This window comes from Lissotriton helveticus, chromosome 2_1, assembly GCF_964261635.1.
Source record: "Lissotriton helveticus chromosome 2_1, aLisHel1.1, whole genome shotgun sequence".
NCBI classification, from domain to species: domain Eukaryota; kingdom Metazoa; phylum Chordata; class Amphibia; order Caudata; family Salamandridae; genus Lissotriton; species Lissotriton helveticus.
The window spans coordinates 705028193-705051211 of NC_136059.1; the positions used below are offsets into that span (position 1 = coordinate 705028193).

Consider the following 23019-nt stretch of genomic DNA (forward strand, 5'->3'; position numbering starts at 1 on the left):
CAAATCAGTTGCAGCAGGTTCCTCTCAGACCCCTTTCCGGTCGACTGAGGGACAAAGCAGGGGTGCCTGCAGTTGCCCCTCCTTTTCCTTCTCATCATGGAACCCTTAGATACCTCCCTCCACCAAACACCCCAGATAACAGGCATACCAACCCTCATAGGGACCTCAGCATTATATTTTTATGCAGATGAAATCCTGGTTATCTTTTGGACCTTCTTCACATGATCCCGGCCCTATTGGACATCACTTGTGATTTTGCACCCTTCTTGGGATACCAGATAAACTGGGATAAGAGCAAAAACTTGCTGAAGTCTCAAGTCTCAAGTGACCACCCATGCGGCCATGTCTGCCTACCTCTTCCAGTGGAAGGCCTCCCGTCTTGAGTACCTAACATGCATTAACCTGGACTATGATAAGTGGTCCCTTCTCAGCCTCTAGTTATGGGGCAGGACGTAGGTGGTCGTAATGGCGACCCTGCCAAGATTCACCTATGTTCTGGGTATGCTCCCCATGCCTGTACGTCTCTCGCTCTTATGTACGGTGGACAGGGGCATCAGATCTTTCTCCGGGGGTCATCGTAGTCCGGGTAGCCAGCAGCAGGCTTATGGCTCACCAGTCATGTGGGGGGCTGGGTCTATCCTTGTTTAGGCACTACGCCTTGGCACCGAATTTGGCGCAGCTTGCCCACATGCTCTCCGAGAGTCCCAATCCTCCATTGTGTGAGTATCATCCTGGAGTGTCCTTGGGGGGCATTACCCCCTCTGTCGGTATGAAGCCTCGGACCCTGGTGCAACAAACCCTGTGCTCCAGCCGATGGACAAATCGCGGTCGAGGCACCGCCTCTTCTCAGTGGACGCTCTCGTGCAGGAATATTTGCTCTTGTGGGGCAATACTGGCCTTCGTATGAGTGTCAAGGTGCTTAATTGGAGTGTGTGGCGCACTGTGGAAATCTACACCCTACACCAAGTGCTTGCCCTAGGCACCCTTAAAACCTTTGCGGCGCAACGTGAGGAGTATGGCCTCAGGCCTCATCAATCGTGGCATTACTTTAAGTTTTGACACTGCTTCGTCCGCCGTCTGAGCATTCTGTCCAGCTACCTCCAGCCTTCCAAAAAGGTCTCCTACCTCAGTATGTGGAGTAGCTCTCAAGGGGTGATGTCCAGCTTCTACAGTAACATGGCACATCACCTATATTCCTCATCCCTGAAGGACAGTCTGTGTCAAGTGGCAAACTTGCCTACAGCTGGAGTACGAGCAGGAGAATTGGTCTTAATTGCTGGAGGTACGGGACCAGAGAAGCACAACTGAAATGTTGTCTTTTCAAGACACTTAATTAATGGCATTGGACCCTGGCAAAACTGCGGGTGGCGGTATTGCTGCCCCATTCTACCTGTTGGCATTGCGACGGTGAACGCTAAGACCTGGTCCACATTTCTGTGATTGTCCCACTGTCCGATACTTCTGAGAGGCAGTCAAGCCATGTTGAGTGCAACTCTGAGGTCTCTGTACCTCTGGCCCGAACCCTGTTCTTGCTGCATGACCTTGTGGATTCTGCTGCACTATCTAGGAATGAGGGCCGGCAGCTAGACAGGATGATTGTAACGGTGACGAGCTGCGTCCTTCGACACTGGCGCATATACCCTCCAACCCACCCCCCCCACACGCATGAAGAATGTCTCTCGGCTATCTATCAGATGGGCTCATATGAACAAGTAATATACAACCTACAGGACAACGCGGGGACCTTCTTCTAGGTCTGGGCACCCTCTTTGTAGGACAATGGGCGATAAGCGGCTGGTGCCGGCTGTCAGATGCCTGCATCTAAAGGGCTGGCTGGGTTTTCAAGGCCAGATCCCGCCCTCTCCCATTTTCCTCTTCCACTTCTTTGCTCTTCCCTGTCCTTTCCTTTCTCAATTCTTTTCTTATCTGCCTCTTCCTCCCCCTTTCCCCACCTTAGGAATCTGGGTTTCACTTTCACTCTCCCCCACCCCCTATCCCTGGCAAGCCCACCTGCTGTTGCATGCTACAAGCCGATGTGTCCTTGCTAGTCTGTATCCCGGTTATGTTCCTATCGTGCCCACATATGTACTGCTATTAGTGGTCTGCTGCAGTGTTGCACTGTATGATGTACCATGTCCTTTATATTGTCTTTCTTTCTGAGATAAACCTGAATAATGAATTGTCAAACAAAATGAAAGCCATAGGCAGAATGACATACTTACAAGGGGAAAATACTTGAAGCCACCAAGCAGTAGGGATTTAAGGGAAAAAATGGCGATTAAATTAAACAAGTCATGTGACAGACACGGAATAGTCTTAGTACAACAGATAGCTGGAGACTACCAACAGTCCAGAATCATGAAGCAGGTAAAAAGTAGACAAGCTAGCTGTGCTTGGCTGTCCATTGACCAAATCTACTTGATGATTTTGTGAAAATAGAGAATACTCAAAATGTAACTCAAAAACATTCAAATATCCTAAAATATCTTATGCATAAGCCAAACCAGATTACCTATGAAGCAACCTGACCTGTAGCTCATGACATTAGAAAATAGTTTGAGTTGATGTACTAAAATGAGATTTTAGTTTTGATGCTTTCTTATATATACTTTCACAGTTAACCTTAAGTGTATTTTCCAGTCAGTGTACACAACCAAAACTATCCCATAGGACAAGAGTTTGCAAGTATAGAGATATACATGAACTAACTAGGTCTGGGACATTTAAGTACAATCATACTTATGAAACTCATGATGGAAAATAAATGTAGAGAAGAACAGTTTCCTCTTAAGCCACAGCACCAGATACTTTGTGGTATGGAAAAATGTAACAGCCCAAAAAGAAAGTTTTCTGGGGTGAACATCTGCAAGGATGAAAGAGAAAGTGAAGCCGGCACACACTGGCCAATTAGGAGGCAGCAAATAGGAGTGACAATGAATCCAATAAATGGTAAGCTCCAATCACCTTGTTGCATACAATATTTCTCGAAAGAGGGCAAACCCTAAAAACAGGTATAATTGTTGTTAGTCTAAGATGTAAATCAGGATATCATCAGATGAATCGTTTTGATTATCTGGGTTTAAAGTGAAATTAAATTAGCCATTCAATCTGTGATCCCCTTAAGTAAATGAATCCGATAATTACTCTTGCTATGGTCATCATTACACAACAATACCTTATAAATGAATGACAGTTTTTCTCCAGCCAGCCACAATATAAAGCCAATTCCTACATAACAAAAGATAAAATCAGACTTACCTTAACTCCACGCCTTGTCATATTGCTGACTGATTTAAAATCCGAAACAATGAAGGCCACAAGATAAGTGCTCATTTTCACACTAACTTCGAAATGCTCTTCAATGAGTGAATCAGTTATATATACAGACTTCACCTACAAAAAAGAGCATATTTTAACTGTAAACAGAGGCATAGAGTGGGCTTTATAAACACCAATGGTGGTGACATTTGCCATATCTTAGTTTTCATCAGATTTAACAACTTTTATATATATATATTCAAAGGTTATTTTATTATAACGATAATTCATCAGAGGAAGGCAGCCTTCACTCAATAGTTATCAAGAATAGTTGCCTCTAACTTGCATTCTGTGGATAATTAGATAACTGTCACAAGGATGGCCATGTCATTTGAACTGTTAGCACTGCAGTAATAACATATAGACTTGAAATTATGACCTATTTGTCCTATGAATCGTATGCTATAACCTGATGCAGCCTTTACTCTTTTTAATGCAGTTATTGTAGAAGGTAGGTCAACACAAGACAGAAGATCAAAACTTCAGATCCTTTAATGACTTCTCCATGGACAACCTAATGCTTGAACTTATTTCTGATCGTATCAGATCCATCCCTAAAGCCAACCCTCTTATAAGTAACCAACAATTTTGGAAAGCTATGTGAATATCCACACTTCAATTACACGATGACAAGATGCAAGTGTAAGCCAAAGCCTTCAGCACCTTGGTACTCAAAAACCCCTTGCTGACAATAAACGATCCAACAATAGAAGGAAAGAAAATGAAAGCAAAACAGAATCCTCGAGGACCTCTTGATAATTAAGTCCCTCTGAGCAACATGCAGACAGGTCATCATATTAGCCAAAGCACAGTACTATACCAACACCATTAATAAAGCCACCAACAGAAGCAGAACGGTGTTAAAGACAATCAATCACTGCAACAACCCCCTGCGAGATTCACCTATCTCACACTCCACTGAGAAGTACAATACCATAAACCTCTTCAGCAAAAAAAAAAAAGGAGATCAGACAAAACATCAATGCTACCAAGCCTGATTCATCTCTTACACCCACCCATTGAATCCTGCACTGGTCAAACTTCAAAGCCTTTTCTCTCTCTCAGATGTTGTCGACATACTCAACTCCATCAAAGTCAGTTCTACTGAATATTTCTTACCATCATACTTCATCAAAGATCTCTTTGGGGATGCTCTCTTGCTCCCACTTACAACTGTTAATGCCTCCCTCAATCAAGGCATATTCCTAGAAGCTCTCAAGATTGGACAGATCCACCAACTCCTAAAGAAACCTACTAAAGACTCTGCTGACTTCACCTACCACCGGCCTATCTTTCACCTACCATTCAGCAGCAAAATCTTTGAACAAAAGCAGTCTGTGTTCAACTCCAAGATCACATAAATGCTAACCATCTCCTGAATGACCACCAGTATGTCTACAGATCATCCGGCAGTACGGACATCGTTACATTACACATCATAGGCAATGCCTTCCTGACCACAGATGAACATGACTCCTGCCTCCTGATGTTGCTCGACCTTTCAGCTGCCTTTGACAGTCGAACATCCCACACTCAATACACCCCCTAGATTCTCAAAAGAGATTCATTGGCAATGTCCTTCACTGGTGCTTCCTACCTTTCCAACGAACATCTTCATGGGCACCTTCAGGTCTCAAAAGATCCTTATCAACGGTGAAGTTCCCCAGGGTTCCATACTGTCTCTTCTAATCTTAAACCTTTACAGGGAGCCGCTTGGTGCTTCATTCACAGATAACAGCATCAAGATTCACAAATATGCCAATGTTCCACAAATGTACATGAAAGTCTCCTCTGCTTTAGACATCCAGTTCCTCAAACACTGCTTGCACATTATCCAGATCTGGATGTCCAGCAGGTGCTCAATCAATCAAAAACCGAATTCTTGTTATTTTCCAATAACCAACAAGATACAATACAAATCTGGCTCAAAACATGAACCATGACGGATTGGAACCCCAACTTTCACCAAATGCCAAGTCCATTGGATTCACCCTGGACACCACCGTCAAGGAAAGCACTGCCAAAAACACAAATACGGCTTGGTACCAGCTCTCTCTTGTAAAGAAAGTGAAACAGTTTCTTCTAGAAAGTGACCTTAGAAATGCTGTTCAAGCTCTCATGCTCTTGCACCTGGATAACACCAATGAACTCCAAACCCCGATGTAGCTGCCTTCATGGGCATTCTACAACAATGCTGCATATATTTATTTTTTTTGCAGAGTTTTATATAGCGCGAACTAGAACCGAACCGAATCAGTTATCAGAGCGCTTTACATAGCACCAGTTACGTTACATGAGGACACACTTTCATTTTAGGCACGGGGAGATTACGTGATTTGCCCAGAATCACAGGGGGTTTTTGGCGTCGTTACCGAGACTCGAACCCAGATCCCCAGGTCCGAGGTCGAGCGCCTTAGCCGTTAGGCCAACCCCTCTCCCCAATATCTCATCCAGGGCCTGAAGAAATATGATCCCCCACCCCGAGAGCCATATGGAACTTCTTTGACTCGCCTCACCGGCCCGCCCCACCATACAAAGAAGATGCCTCATTTCCAAAGGCATCACAACAGTAACATCATTTATCTAGCTGACAACCCACCACCTCTGGTGGTTTTAGGCACACCTCCAGACAGGACAAGTGAAAAAAGAAAAGAATTGCGGCAGGTCTTTTCCATCTATGCACCTATCATCTGGACCAATATTCCTGCACACATCAGGATCGCCGAAAGCTGCTCCAATTAGGAAACATTAGGAGGCTCACTTAAAAAATAAAAACACTACATCATAATGGATTACCGATCCACAACCCATCTATCTCTCTGATCATCGTTGACTTTATGTTTGTCTTTGACCATGTACAGCACTCCATTTTGGTTAGGTTTGAGCTATAGAAATACCAAATACATACATACATATATACTATATACATGAATACATCTTTCTGTATATACACGTTTCTGATGGTATATTCATTTTTGTGTGCGTACAAACAAACCAAATGCTGCTTCTATATCTAATACAGGAAAATACAGGAGTATGGATTGTGAGAGGGAGAGATTTATCAGATGCATTATCAGGGCTTTCATGCATATATACATAGGCATAAAGAAAAGCCACCAGAACATGATCAGAAATCACAGCACTATAAATTCAATTCCAGTAACCATCTTCAATCATCGACTGCTATTTTTTATTCTGTAATAGACCACCGCCGCTGCCTGTACCTTATTTTGGGAGTTTTTAAGTTTACCCTGGCACAGTGTTTCTACGGTTGGTTTCTGAGAACGTCAAACTCCCTCCCACTGAGCAGCTGGTAACTACTTCCAATACTGAGTTGAAAAAAGACATGAAATTGCACATGTTTGAGAGCCTTTTTAGGTCACGCCTAGCGAACACAGCGCATGCGGTGCTTCGCCTTGGCGAGACTATTGTTGTCGACTTGGGTTAGGAAGGGAGACAAACCATGTGCGCGCAAGGACAGGCCATGTGCACGTGCATGGCGTCTCCTCTCCCACCGCGCGCTTGATTCAACTCCTTCAAGTGCCCGGACAAGAGATGTGCACGCGTTTGCTGTGCGGGCACGGCACTTCAGCGCGCTTTCACTTTCTTTAGGAACTTTCTTTACGGCGTTTCCTAGGTCAGTACTTGTCGTAATTCTGAGAAACTAACCACAGGGAGGAAGCTGTGCATGTTACCACAAGAATGAGGGAGATAACTGCAGCTTTACAAGAGGAGGCAGCTTTAGAGAAAGAGGGAAAGCTACTTGGGATTCCAACCTCTAAGGCACACAGAAAGGTAACAGTTTGGAACACTGAAGAACACACCACTACTTAAAAAAACGCACAAAACTCTAACATGGCTCAGACACGTCTCGTTCTCAGAAACAACAGCGTCGGATCGACACCTGGAGCCCAATTAATAAGGCCTAATAATGACAAAATGAGAGATGTGACAGCGCGCACTACCAATAACACGTCACAAGCCCAACAAACTCTGGTATGCGACTGACACCTCAAAGCTGTTTGGAAAGTCATCCCCAGACTGCCAAGAGGGCTAAAGTCTGCATCAGTGGAGGAATGCTCGCTTGTTTCCCCTTCCTTTGTCATTTCAATGCACAGAAGTCAATGTAAAAAGACAGTCAGCGTTTTAAAAATGCACAAATATATGCATGCAAGTGGCGTAAGGTGCACAATATGTTATCGCCAGGTGTACAGGAATATTATTAACCTGCTACCACAACTTTTTCCATTAAAAAAGATAATATGCTGCACTTGCCACATAATCCGCTAGAGCCGTAACATTTGTAGATGTTAACAAAAACATTTGCTTTCCTTGATCAGCCCCATTTAGAAGCGGCACAGCCGGAATGTTTAAGACGTCATCATTTTATGGTAGGTGGAAGTAATGGAAGCCTTTACATGAGCAGCAGTTGCGTTACACAAGGACACATTAATTTTTTTTTGCCATGGGGAGATTAAGTGATTTACCCAGAATCACAGGATGTGGAGCCCACGCCAAAATTTGAAGTCGTTTCCCCAGCTTCAAAGTCGGCGGCTCATGCCGTTATACTACATCCGCTCCTCCCTGTTATGGGCCTTAAAGTGCCTCGTAGTGTGACGTACATAAATATGAAATGTACCTAACTTTCTGCAGGACTGCTTCTTAGGGAAAGAGATGCTTCTAGACGCCTTTTATGCGAACAAAGTTTAAACAGACATCAGAGGGCACATTTGAGAACACAATTTAGGCCCGCTTTTTTTATTACTAGAAGTGTGTGCATGTAGCTTATCTTCTACAAAGTGCGAATTATATGTTTTACACAATCTTTTAACTGGGTGGTAGAAAGAACAGAGTTTACACAATGACGTTCCTATGCTTCCATGCTAAACAAACTATAACTGATGGCAAATAACATTTTGTATGAAACCTGTGAAAGCGCATATATTTATTTCACATAAAATATAGATTTATTTTTATTGCCATTGGGAGCTAATTTGTTTCTATGCCAATTAAAATGAGAAAGTAGCTAGATAATAATACCACAGAATGCTCTCCACAATTTGCCTTTAATCTCTTAATATACCATATAATTTGACTTTCCATACTGTCTAGTGTGCCTTTGCTTGCTGCTTAATTTGTTCAACCTGTCATATGAATATGTTCCTAGCTGCGCACGCTTCAAGTGACCCTGGTTACCACTTGCACCCCATTTCTGCTTCCCTGGTAATGTGGTAATTGTACTGTATGGTAGCTGCATTTATACAGTGCTCCATGCTGCTGATGAGGCTTGAAGGCCCATTTGTCGATGAGTAACACACTACACTGCTTGAGTGCTCTCTACAGTGAAGTGTTTTGATGGAAGATTGCTTGTATTTCATGTGACCTATAAGTAGCGGTTTTATGCCATGCATGAGGGTTGTGCTTCTATAATGTTTTTGCGCTTTGGTGTGTGATGAAGTGGAAGGAGTGAGAGGGAGACATGTAGGCTAAAGATGCCGCTGTATGGATGAGTAAAAAGTGTATGAATACAGAGCGGCATATGTGGCATGTGTTTTGCTATCACGCTTGCAGGAAAAAGGCTGAAACAGTAATAAGTACCATGTTCAGTCAAGTGAGTGCTACTTGCTTTAGAAAACTTAAGCAAGTCGAGCAACGCTTCATCCATTGTGTCTGAGGCTGTTAACTTAGCCTTTAGGCATAGTTGAGTGCAGGTTAGTGACATAGCTCCTAATGTGGCTTTGCCTGTCTCTTCCAACTCTTTTGGTAATGGTAAATGGTGTTGTCTGCTCACTGCAGAATCGTTTTGGGAAGAGCCAAACTGCTGTTGGACCTGGCTGTGTCTGCGGAGTTGTAAACTGCTTGTACTCTCCCCTGAAAAGATAAAATGGTTAAATTGGCCTACACCTGATTGTTAGATTTAATTTACTTATAAGTCCTTATTCAATGGCATTACTTGGATTCAGGACCTGTAAGGAGTAGTTTCTGTCCTGTAACTCCAGTTCTGTAGTAGGGGTATCTCTGTTATAGTCATAATCTAGTGAAAAGTCCCGCCCATGTGCATGGACCCCGGAGCAATAAAAAATAATCTCTTAAATCGTCAAAAAATGCAGAACTGCACAGACACTTAAGAGAGAATTTAAAGACAGATAATGCACCCTATATCCACAGGCTACACTGTCCAGTACTTCAACTAGAAATTCCACCAAAAACCCACAAACAGCACAGCCTGTCCAGTTTTCTCCACAGAGAAAAACGTTCCTTTACCAGCAAAAGCTTCTGGAATGAAAGAGATCAAGGAGTGGACAGACAAGCCCCATAGGCTGCCATTATGTGGCTCAGAACAGGATACTGTGCCTGTAAGAGAACTTTCCAGAACTCTCTCAGTATCCCAGAATGCACAGCAGGTCCCTTTGACTTTCAGTTCTTTTTGAAGGCGTAACACGCCAGACCTGTAGCATTCCTTACATGAATATCTTTCTCCACCGGGGAGGAGGGCGGGCGCTTATGACTATAACAGAGATACCCCTACTACAGAACTGGAGTTACAGGACAGAAATTACTCCTTCTGTAGTAAGGGATCTCTGTGTATAGTCAATAATCTAGTGAATAGAATGGCAATCCCATCTCCACACCAAAGTGGCGGTGGAGAGAAGAGAAATAACACCACTACTGTGGGAACAGATTTCGCAGCGAAGCAAGCCCAACTTGAGCGTCTGTCCGGTCATCAGTGTCCAGACAGTAATGCTTAGCAAAGGTATGGACCGACTTCCAAGTGGCCGCCTTGCAGATTTTTGCAATTGGAACATTACGTAGCAAAGCAGTCGAGCAGCTTTGCCCCTGGTGGAATGAGCCTTAGGTTTACCCCCTAAGGTCTTATTAGCCTTCTGGTAACACAATTGTATACAGGACACAATCCACCTCGAGATAGATTGTTTTGAGGTAGCAAGACTGGTCCTGACTGATCCATAATTAATAAACAATTGGTCTGACCTACGAATATCTTTGGTTTTATCCAGATAAAATTTCAACACCCTCCTAACATCCAGGGAATGCAGAGACCTTTCTGCTGGAGATGAAGGATTCTGAAAAAACGTAGGTAAAGTTATGGTCTGGTTAACATGGAAATCAGAGATAACCATTGGAAGAAATTTAGGGTGAGTACGCATAACAACCTTAGCAGCATGAAATACAGTATAAGGTTCATGGCAACATAACGCCTGAATCTCACTCACCCTGCGGGCCGATGTGATGGCCACGAGGAACGCCGCCTTCCAGGACAGGTGCTGCAATGAAGCCTTATGAATAGGTTCAAAAGGCTCCTTCATCAATCTGGACAGCACCACATTCAATTCCCATGAAGGCGAAGGAAGCCGGACAGGAGGGAAAACTTTCTTCAAGCCTTCCAAAAAGTCCTTGATGACAGGGATCTGGAAGAAGGAAGTCTGAGAAGGGCGTTTCCTGTAGGCAGTCAGCGCAGCGAGATGAACCTTAATGGAATGAAAATTAAGGCCAGACTGCGCCAAATGTAGAAGATACGGAAGGATGACATCTTCCTTACATGTCGTTGGATCATAGTTCTTGGACTTGCACCAGATGCAGAATCTCTTCCACTTGTAAGCATAGGAAGTCCTAGTTGAAGGCCGCTTAGCCTCCTTCAGTATGTCCATACAATCTTCTGGTAGATTCAAATGGCCATATTGCACTATCTCAGGAGCCATGCCGCGAAAGGTTGGGGTGCACCATCTGCCCCCTGAACTTCGTGAGAAGGTCCGGCCGGCACGGCAGCCGTATGTGAGGAAGGAGAGACCGGTGAAGCAGGTCCGTGAACCACCACTGCCTGGGCCATTCCGGGGCAATCAGGATCATCCGCGCCCTGGACTGGGACAGCTTGATGAGCACCGCCGGAATCAGGGGAATGGGTGGAAAAGCGTACAGAAAGCTGTTCGACCAGTTGATCCATAGCGCATTCCCCTGCGTCCCCTGCTGGTAGTACCTGGAGGCGAAGTCTCGGCATTTGCTGTTTTCAGCGGTGGCGAACAGATCTACGTCTGGAGTCCCCCACCTTGCGAAGACTTCTCCTAGTACTTCGTCGTTTATGACCCATTTGTGGTTTTCCTGAATCAGTCTGCTCAGTGCGTCCGCCTGAACATTCTGCACACCTGGTAGATGGGTAGCAGTTATCGTCAGTCCTCTGGCTAGAAGCCGGCGCCAGATCGCCTGCGCCTCCTGTGACAGAGTGCGTGATCTCGAGCCCCCCAGCTTTCTGAGGTAATACATCGTGGTCGTATTGTCCGTCTGTACAAGCAGAGAGTTGTTCTGGAAGGACGGATGAAAGACCTTCAGTGCGAAGTGAACAGCTCTGAGTTCTAAGAAATTGATGTGATATGTGGACTCCGTCGGGGACCACATTCCTTGTATCTGTTAGTCTCCGGAGTGCGCCCCCCAGTCGTGGAGAGACGCATCAGTCACGATAGTCTGTGTGGGAATGTCCTTGTGGAAGGGAACCCCCCCTGAGGAGATTCTCCGCTGAACACCACCACTTCAGAGACTGAAGAGCATGCAGAGACAGTCGTATCTTGTCGTCCCAAGACCCTTTCCTCTGATCCCACTGATCCTACAAGCACTCCTGCAATGGTCTCATGTGCAGCGGTGCGTGTGGCTTGAGGAAGATGCAAAAGGCCATCGACCCCAGTAGAGAAGACACCGTCCTCACTGTTGTAGATGGAGCGGTCATAAGAGCCTGAGCCTTCCGAAGGAGTGATAATCGTCTCTCCTCCGAAGGAGACACGCTTGCTGACAGCGTATTGATGGAGGCTCCCAAGTACTGTATGCACTGTACCGGAGTCAAGACAGACTTGGACATGTTGATATGCAACCCCAGCTTGTTCAAGAGAACGCACGCCTTCCGGAAGTGCGCTTGAGCTTCCGAAAAGGAGGAGGCCTTGATCAACCAATCATCCAGGTACGGGTAGACAAACACCTTGTTCTTCCTCAGGTGTGCAGCTACCACTGCCATGCACTTCGAGAATGTCCTGGGCGCAGGCTTCAGCCCGAATGGCAGTACTGTGTACTGTTAATGATTGGCGCCGACTTGGAATAGCAGGAACTTCCCGTGTTTGTGTGCAATGGGCACATGGAAGTACGCATCCTGTAGGTCTATAGCACATAGCCAGTCTCCCTGTTGCAGTCGAGGATAAATCTGATGCAACGACAGCATGCGAAATTTCTCTCTGCGAATCCACTTGTTTGCTTGTCGCAAATCCAGAATGGGCCTGAACTCGTTCTTGTCCTTTTTGCGAACCAAAAAGAACCGTGAGTACAGACCTCTTCCCCTTTGAGACAGAGGTACGACTTCTATCGCCCTTTTCCTTAACAGGGTATCGGCCTCCGCCTGGAGCTCGCGCAGCTGGAACTGCGACCTGACCAGTGAAATTGCTGGAGGCGGGCTGGTGAACCGAAGACTGTATCCATTGCAAACAATACTCAGCACCCACTCGTCCTGAGTAATTTTTCTCCACTCTGCCAGAAAAAATGGAACGCTTCCCCCCACCGGAGTGGGTAACGGATGCACGGGAAGTAACCGCTCAGGGCCTAGACCCAGCCGGGCCTTTGTTCGCCGCTGCGGACTGCTGGCTGCCTCTGCCCTTCTGGCGCTTCTGGAAGGGCCTCCGGAACTGCTGCTGCTGTTGCTGCTGTCTCTAAGCCTGCCCTCGCCCTCTGCCTTGCGCCATGAACCGTCTCTGGAACGGGCGGTAGGTCTTCTTCTCCTTGGACTTCCCAAACCCGACAGCCGTCAGGGTCTCGGCCTCCGCTTTCATGCGGGCCATCTTGTCGTCCGCATGCTTGCCAAACATGGTTCCCCCGAGAAAGGCAGGTTGGCCACCTGTTGTTGAGCCTCTGGCTTGAGAGATGTAAGGCGAAGCCAAGCGTGGCGCCGTTGGTTGACACCATGGCAGTACCCATGCGCCGCCGGAAGAGACACATCAGCAGCCGCGCTGATGAGTTGGTTTGACACCAACATCCCCTCGTTCAGAATCTCCTGAAAGTCCTCTTTCTTCTCTCGAGGAAGGAGGTCAGCGAATTGCTGGAGGGACTCCCATAGGGCTCGATCGTATCGCCCTAGCAAAGCCGCGGCACTTGCAGCCTTCACAGCAGTAGACGCCATCCCACAGACCTTCCTGCCTGCCGAGTCTAACCAGCGGCTCTCCTTATCAGGAGGTACTGTAGACGACGGGGTGGTGGCATGCTGCTTCCTAGTCGCCGTCACTATGACCGAGTCTGGTGTCGGATCCATCCTGAGAAAAGCTGGGTCAGAATCCGGCGGCCGGTACTTCTTGAGGAGCCTGGAGGGAGCCGCCTTCGTCACCGCTGGAGTGAGACACAACTCCATGGCGGGCTCTACCAATCCAGGTACTAGAGGCAGCAACGGTTGAGACAGGTGCTTTTTATGAAGCGTCTCAAAAATCACGGACGTCGTGGGCGTAGGCACCGTCACCGTGATGCCCAACTTAGCCGCACCCCTCAGCAGAACATCTTGGAATGAGACGATGTCGTCTACTGGCGACACCCTCGTCCCAGGGGATTCGGACAAAGTTGGCGAGTAGTCCCTGGTCCCAGAAGAGTCCGTGCGGGATCTTGATCTGCGCCTCCTGTGGCCTCGCCGTGATATCGTCGATGACCGGTGACGACTCCGCGATCTCTCCCTCCGGCCGGAGCGAGAGCGCGATCTTCTCGGCTTCGGACGCTCCACAGGTCTCAAAGGAGCAGGTGACTGCGGCCTGACCGGGTGCCTCGGCTGAGGAGTCCCCTTAGGCGGCGTCGGGTACCGTGGTAGTGAAGCTGTTCTCGGCGGAGCCATAGGTGGTCCATAAGGCAGAAGCAGAGGATGAGAATGAGGAGGAGGCGGTGGTGGAGGCGGAGTGGGAGTCCGCGGTGGAGGTTCCTTGGGCAAGGGAGGAGGAGGGGAAGGCGTCCTCGGCTTAGGAGGTGTATATACCTCGGAGTACACCGAGCCCAGTGTCTCACTCTTCTTCTTAGGCGGAGGCGATGGAGAAACAGTGTCTCCTATCGGCGAACATCGCCGGCGCGCCCCAGCGGGACTCCTGGCGCCAGTACTCCTTCTGCGCTTCTTTGGCGCGAAGAATGTCGTCTCGACGTCGACGAACGCCGTCTCGACGTCGACCGGCGCCGTCGTCTCGACGTTGAGTCTCGCCTGGACATCGAACACCTCCTCCTCGACGGCAACCGTCGTCCTCTCGATGTCGAACGTCTCCTCCTTGACGTCGAACGCCTTCTCGTCGACGGCGAACGCCTTCTGGACGCCGAGCATCTCCTCGACGTCGAACGCCTGCGAGTCTTCCACGTCCTCCTTGACGCCGACCTCTTCCTCGCCGACGGCGAGCGCAGACGCCGGGCCAAACTCTCTCCACGTCGATGACTCGACGACGACGATGACTTCGGCAACGGCGATCTCGACGGCGGCCTAGTCAGTCCCCTCGACGTCGAACGTCGACACCGCTTCGACCCAGAGCCATGGGGAGACGGGGAACAGATTGCTGTCATCCCTCTCGACGCCGTCGTCGATGCTATCGACGCCGGTGGAAAACGGGGATGTTTGCTGGTCTTCCTGCTCCTGGGGAGCCCCCAGAGGCCTCAGCATGGGCAGATGGAGTATGCCCAGACCCACCTTGTACCTTCAGTCTTCTATCTTCCAGGCCTTGGAGCCTGATCTTCATTCTCTCTCTCAGGGTCCTGGTGGCGAAGGTCTGGCAAATGTCACACTTCTCCGAGACATGAGATGAGGGAAGGCAGACGATGCACACCTCGTGTGGGTCCGACTTGTTTCTTCTTCCTCGAGCACTCTGGGCATTTGTCAAACAAAGCAGGCATTTTGACAAATAAAAGAATGCTCAAAAACACACACAAGGAAGAAAACACCAAAGTACTTCAAATGAAAGCACTCAAACACTTGAAAAGTGAAAACATCTCTAAATAAACCCTTAAAAGGGAGAGCTCAATGCTCCAGGGTCCTGCTAGCAGGAGCCGGAAAAAAGAACTGAAAGTAAAAGGGACCTGCTGTGCATTCTGGGATACTGAGAGAGTTCTGGAAAGTTCTCTTAAAGGCACAGTATCCTGTTCTGAGCCACATAATGGCAACCTATGGGGCTTGTCTGTCCACTCCTTCCCCTCTATCATTCCAGAGGCTTTTGCTGGTAAAGGAAAGTTTTTCTCTGTGGAGAAAACTGGACAGGCTGTGCTGTTTGTGGGTTTTTGGTGGAATTTCTAGTTGAAGTACTGGACAGTGTAGCCTGTGGATATAGGCTGCATTATCTGTCTTTAATTCTCTCTTAAGTGTCTGTGCAGTTCTGCATTTTTTGAAGATTTAAGAGATTATTTTTGATTGCTCCGGGGTCCACGCACATGGGCGGGACTATTCACTAGATTACGACTATACACAGAGATCCCCTACTACAGAAATTAAAAAATGCTACTAGTGGGCTGTAGCAGTTAATGTGAGACCCACTAAAATAAAAATGTAAAACAAGACCTGCCACTGCAGCCTGTAATACATTTTTAAACTTCAATTTCAACCTGGCAAAATAAACATTTTGCCAGACCTACACCTTCCTTTTTAATACATATAAGTCAATCAACAGGTAGGTCCTAAATAATCGAAGCGCCAACTGCATGATATTTAAAAAGCAGGACATGTGTACTTAAGGTTTCATTTCCGTGCCAATGAAAAACTCCTAAAGGTGATTTTCACAGGTGAGTCAACGCCGTCCACATGTTTATTTCCATCTCAACCCAGAATCTTCTTTTTTCACTATTTCCATGGTCTGATACAGTGATAAAAATAGAGAACGAACCATCGTTTTTCGAGGTAACACCGCCTCCTCCTCCCTGATTGCTTCGGCTAGTTCTTTGTGACGCACACGTGCCCGCTTTTCACCTGCGTGCCTCTAGCAATGTACAGAGCATCAGGGGCCTCGGGCCCTCCACGGGATATTGAGGTGAGGTGAGGTGACTGTGAGTAGGGGAGGAAGTCATGTAGGAGCTATAAAAGCATTCACGGGGTTGTTGGGGGAGGGTGATGGTGCTATTAGGTTAGGAAGTGACCCTTGCAGGGACTCAAAGTGAGCCATGCAGGGGCTCCGGAGATCAAATCTCCAACCCAGCCCTATGAGAAAGGCAGATTTACAGGATTGATGGGCTCAGGCGAACTCTGCCGTAACATAGGTATGTGGGTCCTGTTCTGCCTGGACTGGGGAGGGATCCCTCAGAAACTGGTTGCTGGAATAACAAGCATTTGCAATGCAATAGGTCTAGCATCTACAAAAGTATGAGCTATTGGCAGTGTAAATGAAAATGCCTTTAATTTATGTTTTTTGTAAACCTGCAAGCGGTGCGTAATCACACACTTTGTTCTTATAGTCCTTACTTACGATAAGCAAGACTGACAGTTAAGAGGCACAGTTACTGCCAGCCTTGCTTCTCCTAAGCAACGACTATAAGTACCAATTGTGTGTCTACACACTGCTTGCGGATTATCAAAAACATAAATAAAAGGGATTGTAATGTACAATGCCAATCGCTCAAACTCTTGCAAATGCGAGACCTATTGCATTGCAAATGCTTGTTTCCTTCTGATTCCTCCTAAATCCTTACCCTCATTCTTTTGATAGGCTCCCCTTGCATGGATTTTTTTGCTACTGTTTCAATATAAACTATATGTTTTTCTGTCTATATAGGTTTCTAAATTAATGTAGGACATTCTCTCTCATCTGAACGCTATAAATATTTGTACTATTTCAACTCCCCCCCCCTTTTAAACTGTATTTAAATGCATTTTAAACATAGGCATCTGGAAAGCACTCCGATATCCCTGGGGCCTTGTTTGCACTACAGCAAAATAAACATAAAGAAAACAAATATACCCCGCATCACATGCCAACTCCAGGATGCAGGTCTACGATTGAAGCAAGGGCATTAAGAAAATGGGGAATGATGGATATTGTGGAGGTTGAACTTAATGACATATTGCTGATCTTCCTGAGTGGCATCAAAAGAAAAGCAGAATATTTGTTAATTCTGTAAAAATATTGATTATGCCAATATGTTTGTAAATTCATGACACAAAACCTTTCCCTTCAAACCAACAATTTCTCCAATGTCATCCAGCAAAATACACCAATATTCACTCCAAGGACTCTTGACTACCATCTGTTGTTTCTTGTGACCCTCATTATGAGCAGCACGTTACACTCCATAATATGTACAGAAATGTTTGTTGCACCACACACCAGAATTCCAAGTTTTGTGGAACACACCGCACCCCTGGAATTTTCCCCAGGTAAATTTCAGCAGGTCAAAATTGTCAAAATTTAGTAGGCAGGGGAAACTGCCCAGTAATACCCAGCACATCAGATTTGGGTACAGGAAGCACCAAAATCCTCCTATTGTGCGCCATTTAGCAGGCATATTTTGGAATAGGTGAATACTGTTCCACATAATTATTGCACCCGATAAATTCCAAATACTTCAGTGTCAGATTTTGTTGGGTAAGATGATTATTTCATCTGACACAAGGCCACTTGTGATTTTTTTTAATGTAAACAGATTATATTAAGTTTAATGCACAAGTTACTACTTGTGTAACGATATATCTGTAACAGACATTAGTTAGTGATAGATTCCTTACCTTAGAATATCCCCAGGCGTCAGACTGGATCCGGAAATATTTTGCGTAGCAGTACCCTTGCGCGTCAGTAGGCGTCGTCTGCGGCTCCGCGTCCGTCGTCGGCGGCGCCGTGATGACTTCGCCGGAGTACTTAGACGCCGCCTCCGCGTGCTGACGTCAGTTCTTAGACACAGCTTTTCCGCGCCAGAAGCGCTGAGCCATGTTAAAAACCAACACTGGTGCCATTGAAACTAGGGCCCTGAAAGGGGATAACCCTAACCCTTGATATCGGTTCGCAGAACTGGGAGGATGGGTGGGTCGGTAAGGAATCTATCACTAACTAATGTCTCTTACAGATATATCGTTACACAAGTAGTAACTTGTGCATCTGAAAGAGACACGTTAGTGATAGATTCCTTACCTTAGAATAGATACCCCAGCAATACCAACCCCGGTGGTGGGTCTGCGAACCAATAATCACACTAGAAAGTCCTGGAGGACAGAATGGCCAAAGAAGCCATCCCTCCAGACTTGGCTGTCCAGGCAGTAGTGTCTTGCAAACGTGTGCAGCGATGCCCACGTAGCTGCCTGACAGATGTCTTGTAAGGGCACTCCCCGGCCCAGGGCAGTTGTAGTCGCCGTGGCTCGGGTGGAATGAGCCTGCAATCCAAAAGGGGGATCCTTCTTAGCCAAGGAGTAACATGCCTGGATACACAAGATGATCCACCGGGAGATGGCCCTCTTGTGCACCGCTTTCCCCTTCTTAGCGCCCACGTAACCAACAAAGAGTTTGTCATCCACCCGGAACTGGCATGTGTGATCCAAATAGAATGAGAGCGCACGTTTTGGGTCCAGACGGTGGAGCCGCTCTTCCTCTTTAGAGGGATGCGGTGGCGGAAAGAAGGTGGGCAAGGTGATAGACTGCCCAATGTGGAAGGCCGTGACAACGTTAGGCAGGAAAGATGGCTTAGTACGCAATACAACCTTGTCCGGATGGACAGAAAGGAAGGGAGGAGTACAAGAAAGGGCCTGGAGCTCACTCACTCTCCTGGCAGAGGTGATGGCAACCAGGAAAGCAGTCTTCAGAGTAAGAAGGCGGAGAGGACAGTTGTGAAGTGGCTCAAAAGGAGCGCACATCAGAAATGTAAGAACAAGGTTCAAGTCCCACTGAAGCATCACAAACGCAACAGGATTGAACGTGTGTGTGATGCCCTTTAGAAATCTTTTTACAATAGGGGACTTGAACAAAGAAGGTTGATCAGGCAGCCTCAGAAAGGCCGAAAGGGCAGAAAGGTAGCCCTTGATAGTGCCCAGAGCAGAGCCCTGCTGGGCAAGAGAAAGAAGAAAGAGAAGAACCTCAGAGAGAGGGGCAGCAAGAGGATCCACAGCCTTTGCTGCACACCATGCCACAAATCTGTTCCACCTGCAGGCGTATACCGACTTTGTGGAGGGACGCCTGGCTGACATAATGACATTCCAGACTTCAGGAGGAAAGTCAAATGGCCTAAACTGTCGCCGCTCAATCTCCAAGCATGGAGGTGGAGACTGGACAGGTTCGGGTGGAGGACCGTCCCCTGCTGCTGCGACAGAAGGTCCTCCTGAAGAGGCAGACGAACCGGGGGATCGACTGACATACTGAGTAGCTCTGGATACCAGTACCTTCGTGCCCAGTCCGGAGCCACAAGGATGACTTGGGCCCGGTCACGCTTGATCTTCTTCAGCACTCTGGGCAGAAGTGGTATAGGCGGAAAGGCGTACAACAGACCGCAACTCCACTCGCGACGAAAAGCGTCTCCGAGCAAGTGCCGCCTTGGAAATTCCAACACGCAGAACTGATGACATTGCGCGTTCTCTTCGGTGGCGAATAGATCTAACCAAGGCTCTCCCCAACGCTGAAAGAGGCCTTGCGCCACGTCCGAGTTCAGACGCCATTCGTGATCCATCATGCACCGACGGCTGAGCTCGTCCGCCCTGGCGTTCAGAGAACCTGCCAGGTGTTGAGCCACCAGGGTCACGCCCTGTTTGTTGCAGTACCACATGGCGGTGGTGTTGTCTGTGAACACCTGCACTACACTCCCCCGGACAGAGGGGAGGAATGCTTTCAGTGCTAGACGAATCGCCCGCAACTCCAAAAGGTTGATGTGGAGCCGGGCCTCCGCCGGAGACCAGAGGCCTCTGATCTCCGCCTCTCCCATGTGGCCTCCCCAGCCCTGGAGGGACGCATCCGTCACAACTACGTGCTCCGGTTGGGGAAGGGAGAGGGATCTGCCGCTGACCCAATCGCGGTCCATGAGCCTGCACTGCATTTGTCTCGCAGTGCCCTCCGAGATCAGGACGTGGTCGGACAGGTTGCCCTGATGCTGGGCCCACTGAAACTTCAGGTCCCACTGCAGAACCCGCATCCGCCACCTGGCGTGATGCACCAGTAGGATGCAGGAGGCCATCAGCCCCAGGAGCCGCAGCGTCAACCTGACCGAGACCCGGGATAAAGGCTGAAAGAGTGGAATCAGAGCCTGAATATCCCGGACCCGCTGTTCGGGGGGATAAACCCGAAACTGCGCTGAGTCCAGAACCGCTCCGATGAAGAGGAGCTTCTGAGAGGGGCACTGGTGTGACTTCGGCACATTGAGGGAGAACCCCAGCTGGTGCAGGAGGTCTGCCGTTGTCTGGAGGTGGCTGACGACTGTTTGGGGCGAGCCCGCGGTCAACAACCAGTCGTCGAGGTGGGGGAAGACTGAAACCCCTAACCTGCGCAGATGAGCTGCGACCACCGCCATCACCTTTGTGAACACCCGTGGGGCGCTGGTAAGGCCGAAGGGGAGCACGGTATACTGAAAGTGCTCGTGGCCAACCGTGAACCGCAGGTAGCGAAGGTGGGCCGGCAAGACGAGGATGTGGAAATAAGCGTCCTGCAAGTCCAACGCTACCATCCAGTCTCCTGGGTCCAGGGCAGCTAAGACCTGAGCCAGTGTCAGCATTTTGAACTTCTCCTTCTGGAGGAAGCCGTTGACGTTCCTTAGGTCCAAGATAGGGCGTAGGCCCCCTTTGCCCTTCTTGGGTACCAGAAAGTAGTGGGAGTAGCAACCACACCCTACTTCTGGCCCAGGAACGCGCTCGATGGCCCCCTTGGCCAAGAGGGCCGTAACTTCCTCCTGCAGAAGCCGCAAATGATCCCCCGATACGCGGTGGTACTGCGGTGGCATGGCTGGAGGGGTCGCCTCCAAGGGGAGGGAGTAGCCCCTTCGGACGATTTGCAGCACCCACCTGTCCAATGTGACAGTGCCCCAGTGGAGGAGGTGATGGCGAACCCTGCCCCCCACTGGCGTCACATGGGCCTGAAAGCACGGACTAGGAGGGTTTTGAGGCGGATGCTGCGGGGGAAGGTGTGGACTGACCTCGCCGTTGTCCCCGACCGCAGCCACGGCGGTTTCCATGGCCGCCACCGCGTTTGGTATTACCCTGCAGGGCGTGGCTGGCAGCACGTGTGGGTACACCCCTTCCGTGGCCACGAAAGGAGTGAAAGGCAGCCGATTGCTGGCGCGGGGCCGAGAGGCCCAAGGACTTGGGCGTAGCCCTGGAGTCCTTAAAGTGCTCAAGCGCATGGTCTGCCTTGTCGCCAAAAAGGCGACAGCCATCAAACATCATGTCCATGAGAGTATTCTGGACATCAGCCGAGAAGTTGGCGGATCTCAACCAGGCTTGGCGACGAATCGCCACAGTCGTTGCCATCGCTCTGCCTAGAGAGTCGGTGGTATCCAGTCCACACCGGATCGAATAACGCGCCGCATCTCAGCCTTCCACAAGGGCTTGGCCGAGTTTAGCCCGTACCTCCAACGGGCATTCTGGCAACACGTCTGCGACCGTATCCCACAGAGAGTGGGTGTAACGGCCCAAGAGGCACGCGGTGTTAGAAGACCGCAGTCCCAGACTCAGGGAGGAGAACACCTTCTTGCCGTATTGCTCGTACCTCTTGGATTCCCTGTCAGGCGGTGCCGACGGGAATGCGGTCTGGGAATTTGAGGCCTGGATCACCAGGCTCTCAGGGGTGGGGTGGGTGGACAGGAAACAAGGGTCGCCCGGGGCCGGGCGGTGGCGTCTGGCCACGTTCCTATCTACAGGCGAACCTGTAGCGGGCCTGGACCAAGTGCCCAAAAGAACGTCAGGTAAGGCCTCGTTAAACGGCAGCAGAGGCTCAGCTGAGCATGACTGCGGCTTAAGGACCTCAGTGAGGAGGTTAGTCCTCACGGCCCGACGGGGAGCTCAAGGCCCAAGGCCTTGGCCGCCCTCATCAACACCACACTATAGTTTGCCCCCTCCTCTGTAGCCACGGTAGGAGGTGAGACAAAGCCAGTGTCAGGTGAAGTGTCTATGCCACTGGCCTCCCCAAGTTCACCTGCCCAGTCCTCCTGAGACTGGCATTCACGTGCCAGAGGGTCCTCAGACCCCTCCCAATACTCTTCCTCACCCATCTCCTGGTACTCAGGGTTAGCAAATGATGGGCCCGGTTCATGGAAAGTGAACTCTCTGAACGGCGTCGAAAGCGGCGCCAGAACCGGGTCGATGGAGGCATCGGGGACGGCGGCGCCCGAGGACGGCGCCGGGGTGACACCTGAGGGGCCTGCGCCGGGGAGGTCGTTAAGTCCACCGGCGACGACCCGGATCCGGAACTGGATCCGGCGGGGCCTTGCGGCGCCGGGCCCGAAGGCGCCGGCGGCGTCGGAGCCGAACCCCCCGACCCGCTAGGACCCCCAGACGGGTCCGCCGGGCCCGAAGGTGCCGCGGAGCCCGTCGGAAGAGAGAGGGACCTCATGGCCATGAGGAACCGCTCGATCTCCTCCGGCGCCGCGTTAGGCCCAGGGACCGAAGGGTATGGGGCCGGACGCGGCGCCTGCGACTCCGACGGAGCCGCGTGGGCGATGCCACCTGAACCCCCGGCCGCGTCACGCGAGCGTCGGGGGGAGTCAGAAGAGCGATGACGTCTCTTCGACTTCTGGTGCTTACCTGACGACTTCGACCCAGAG

The 23019-nt window shown here is 49.2% G+C and overlaps 1 protein-coding gene across 2 annotated transcripts in view; it reads right to left on the reverse strand.

Annotated features, from left to right (window-relative positions):
- The window catches only part of ERAP1 (endoplasmic reticulum aminopeptidase 1), a 530688-nt gene that overhangs the window by 368253 nt on the left and 139416 nt on the right, over positions 1–23019 (reverse strand). For both annotated transcript variants that reach the window (XM_078675432.1, XM_078675433.1), the window contains exon 4: positions 3259–3393. In XM_078675432.1, coding sequence (XP_078531558.1) covers positions 3259–3393 — 135 coding nt within the window. The remainder of the gene's footprint in view (positions 1–3258; positions 3394–23019) is intronic.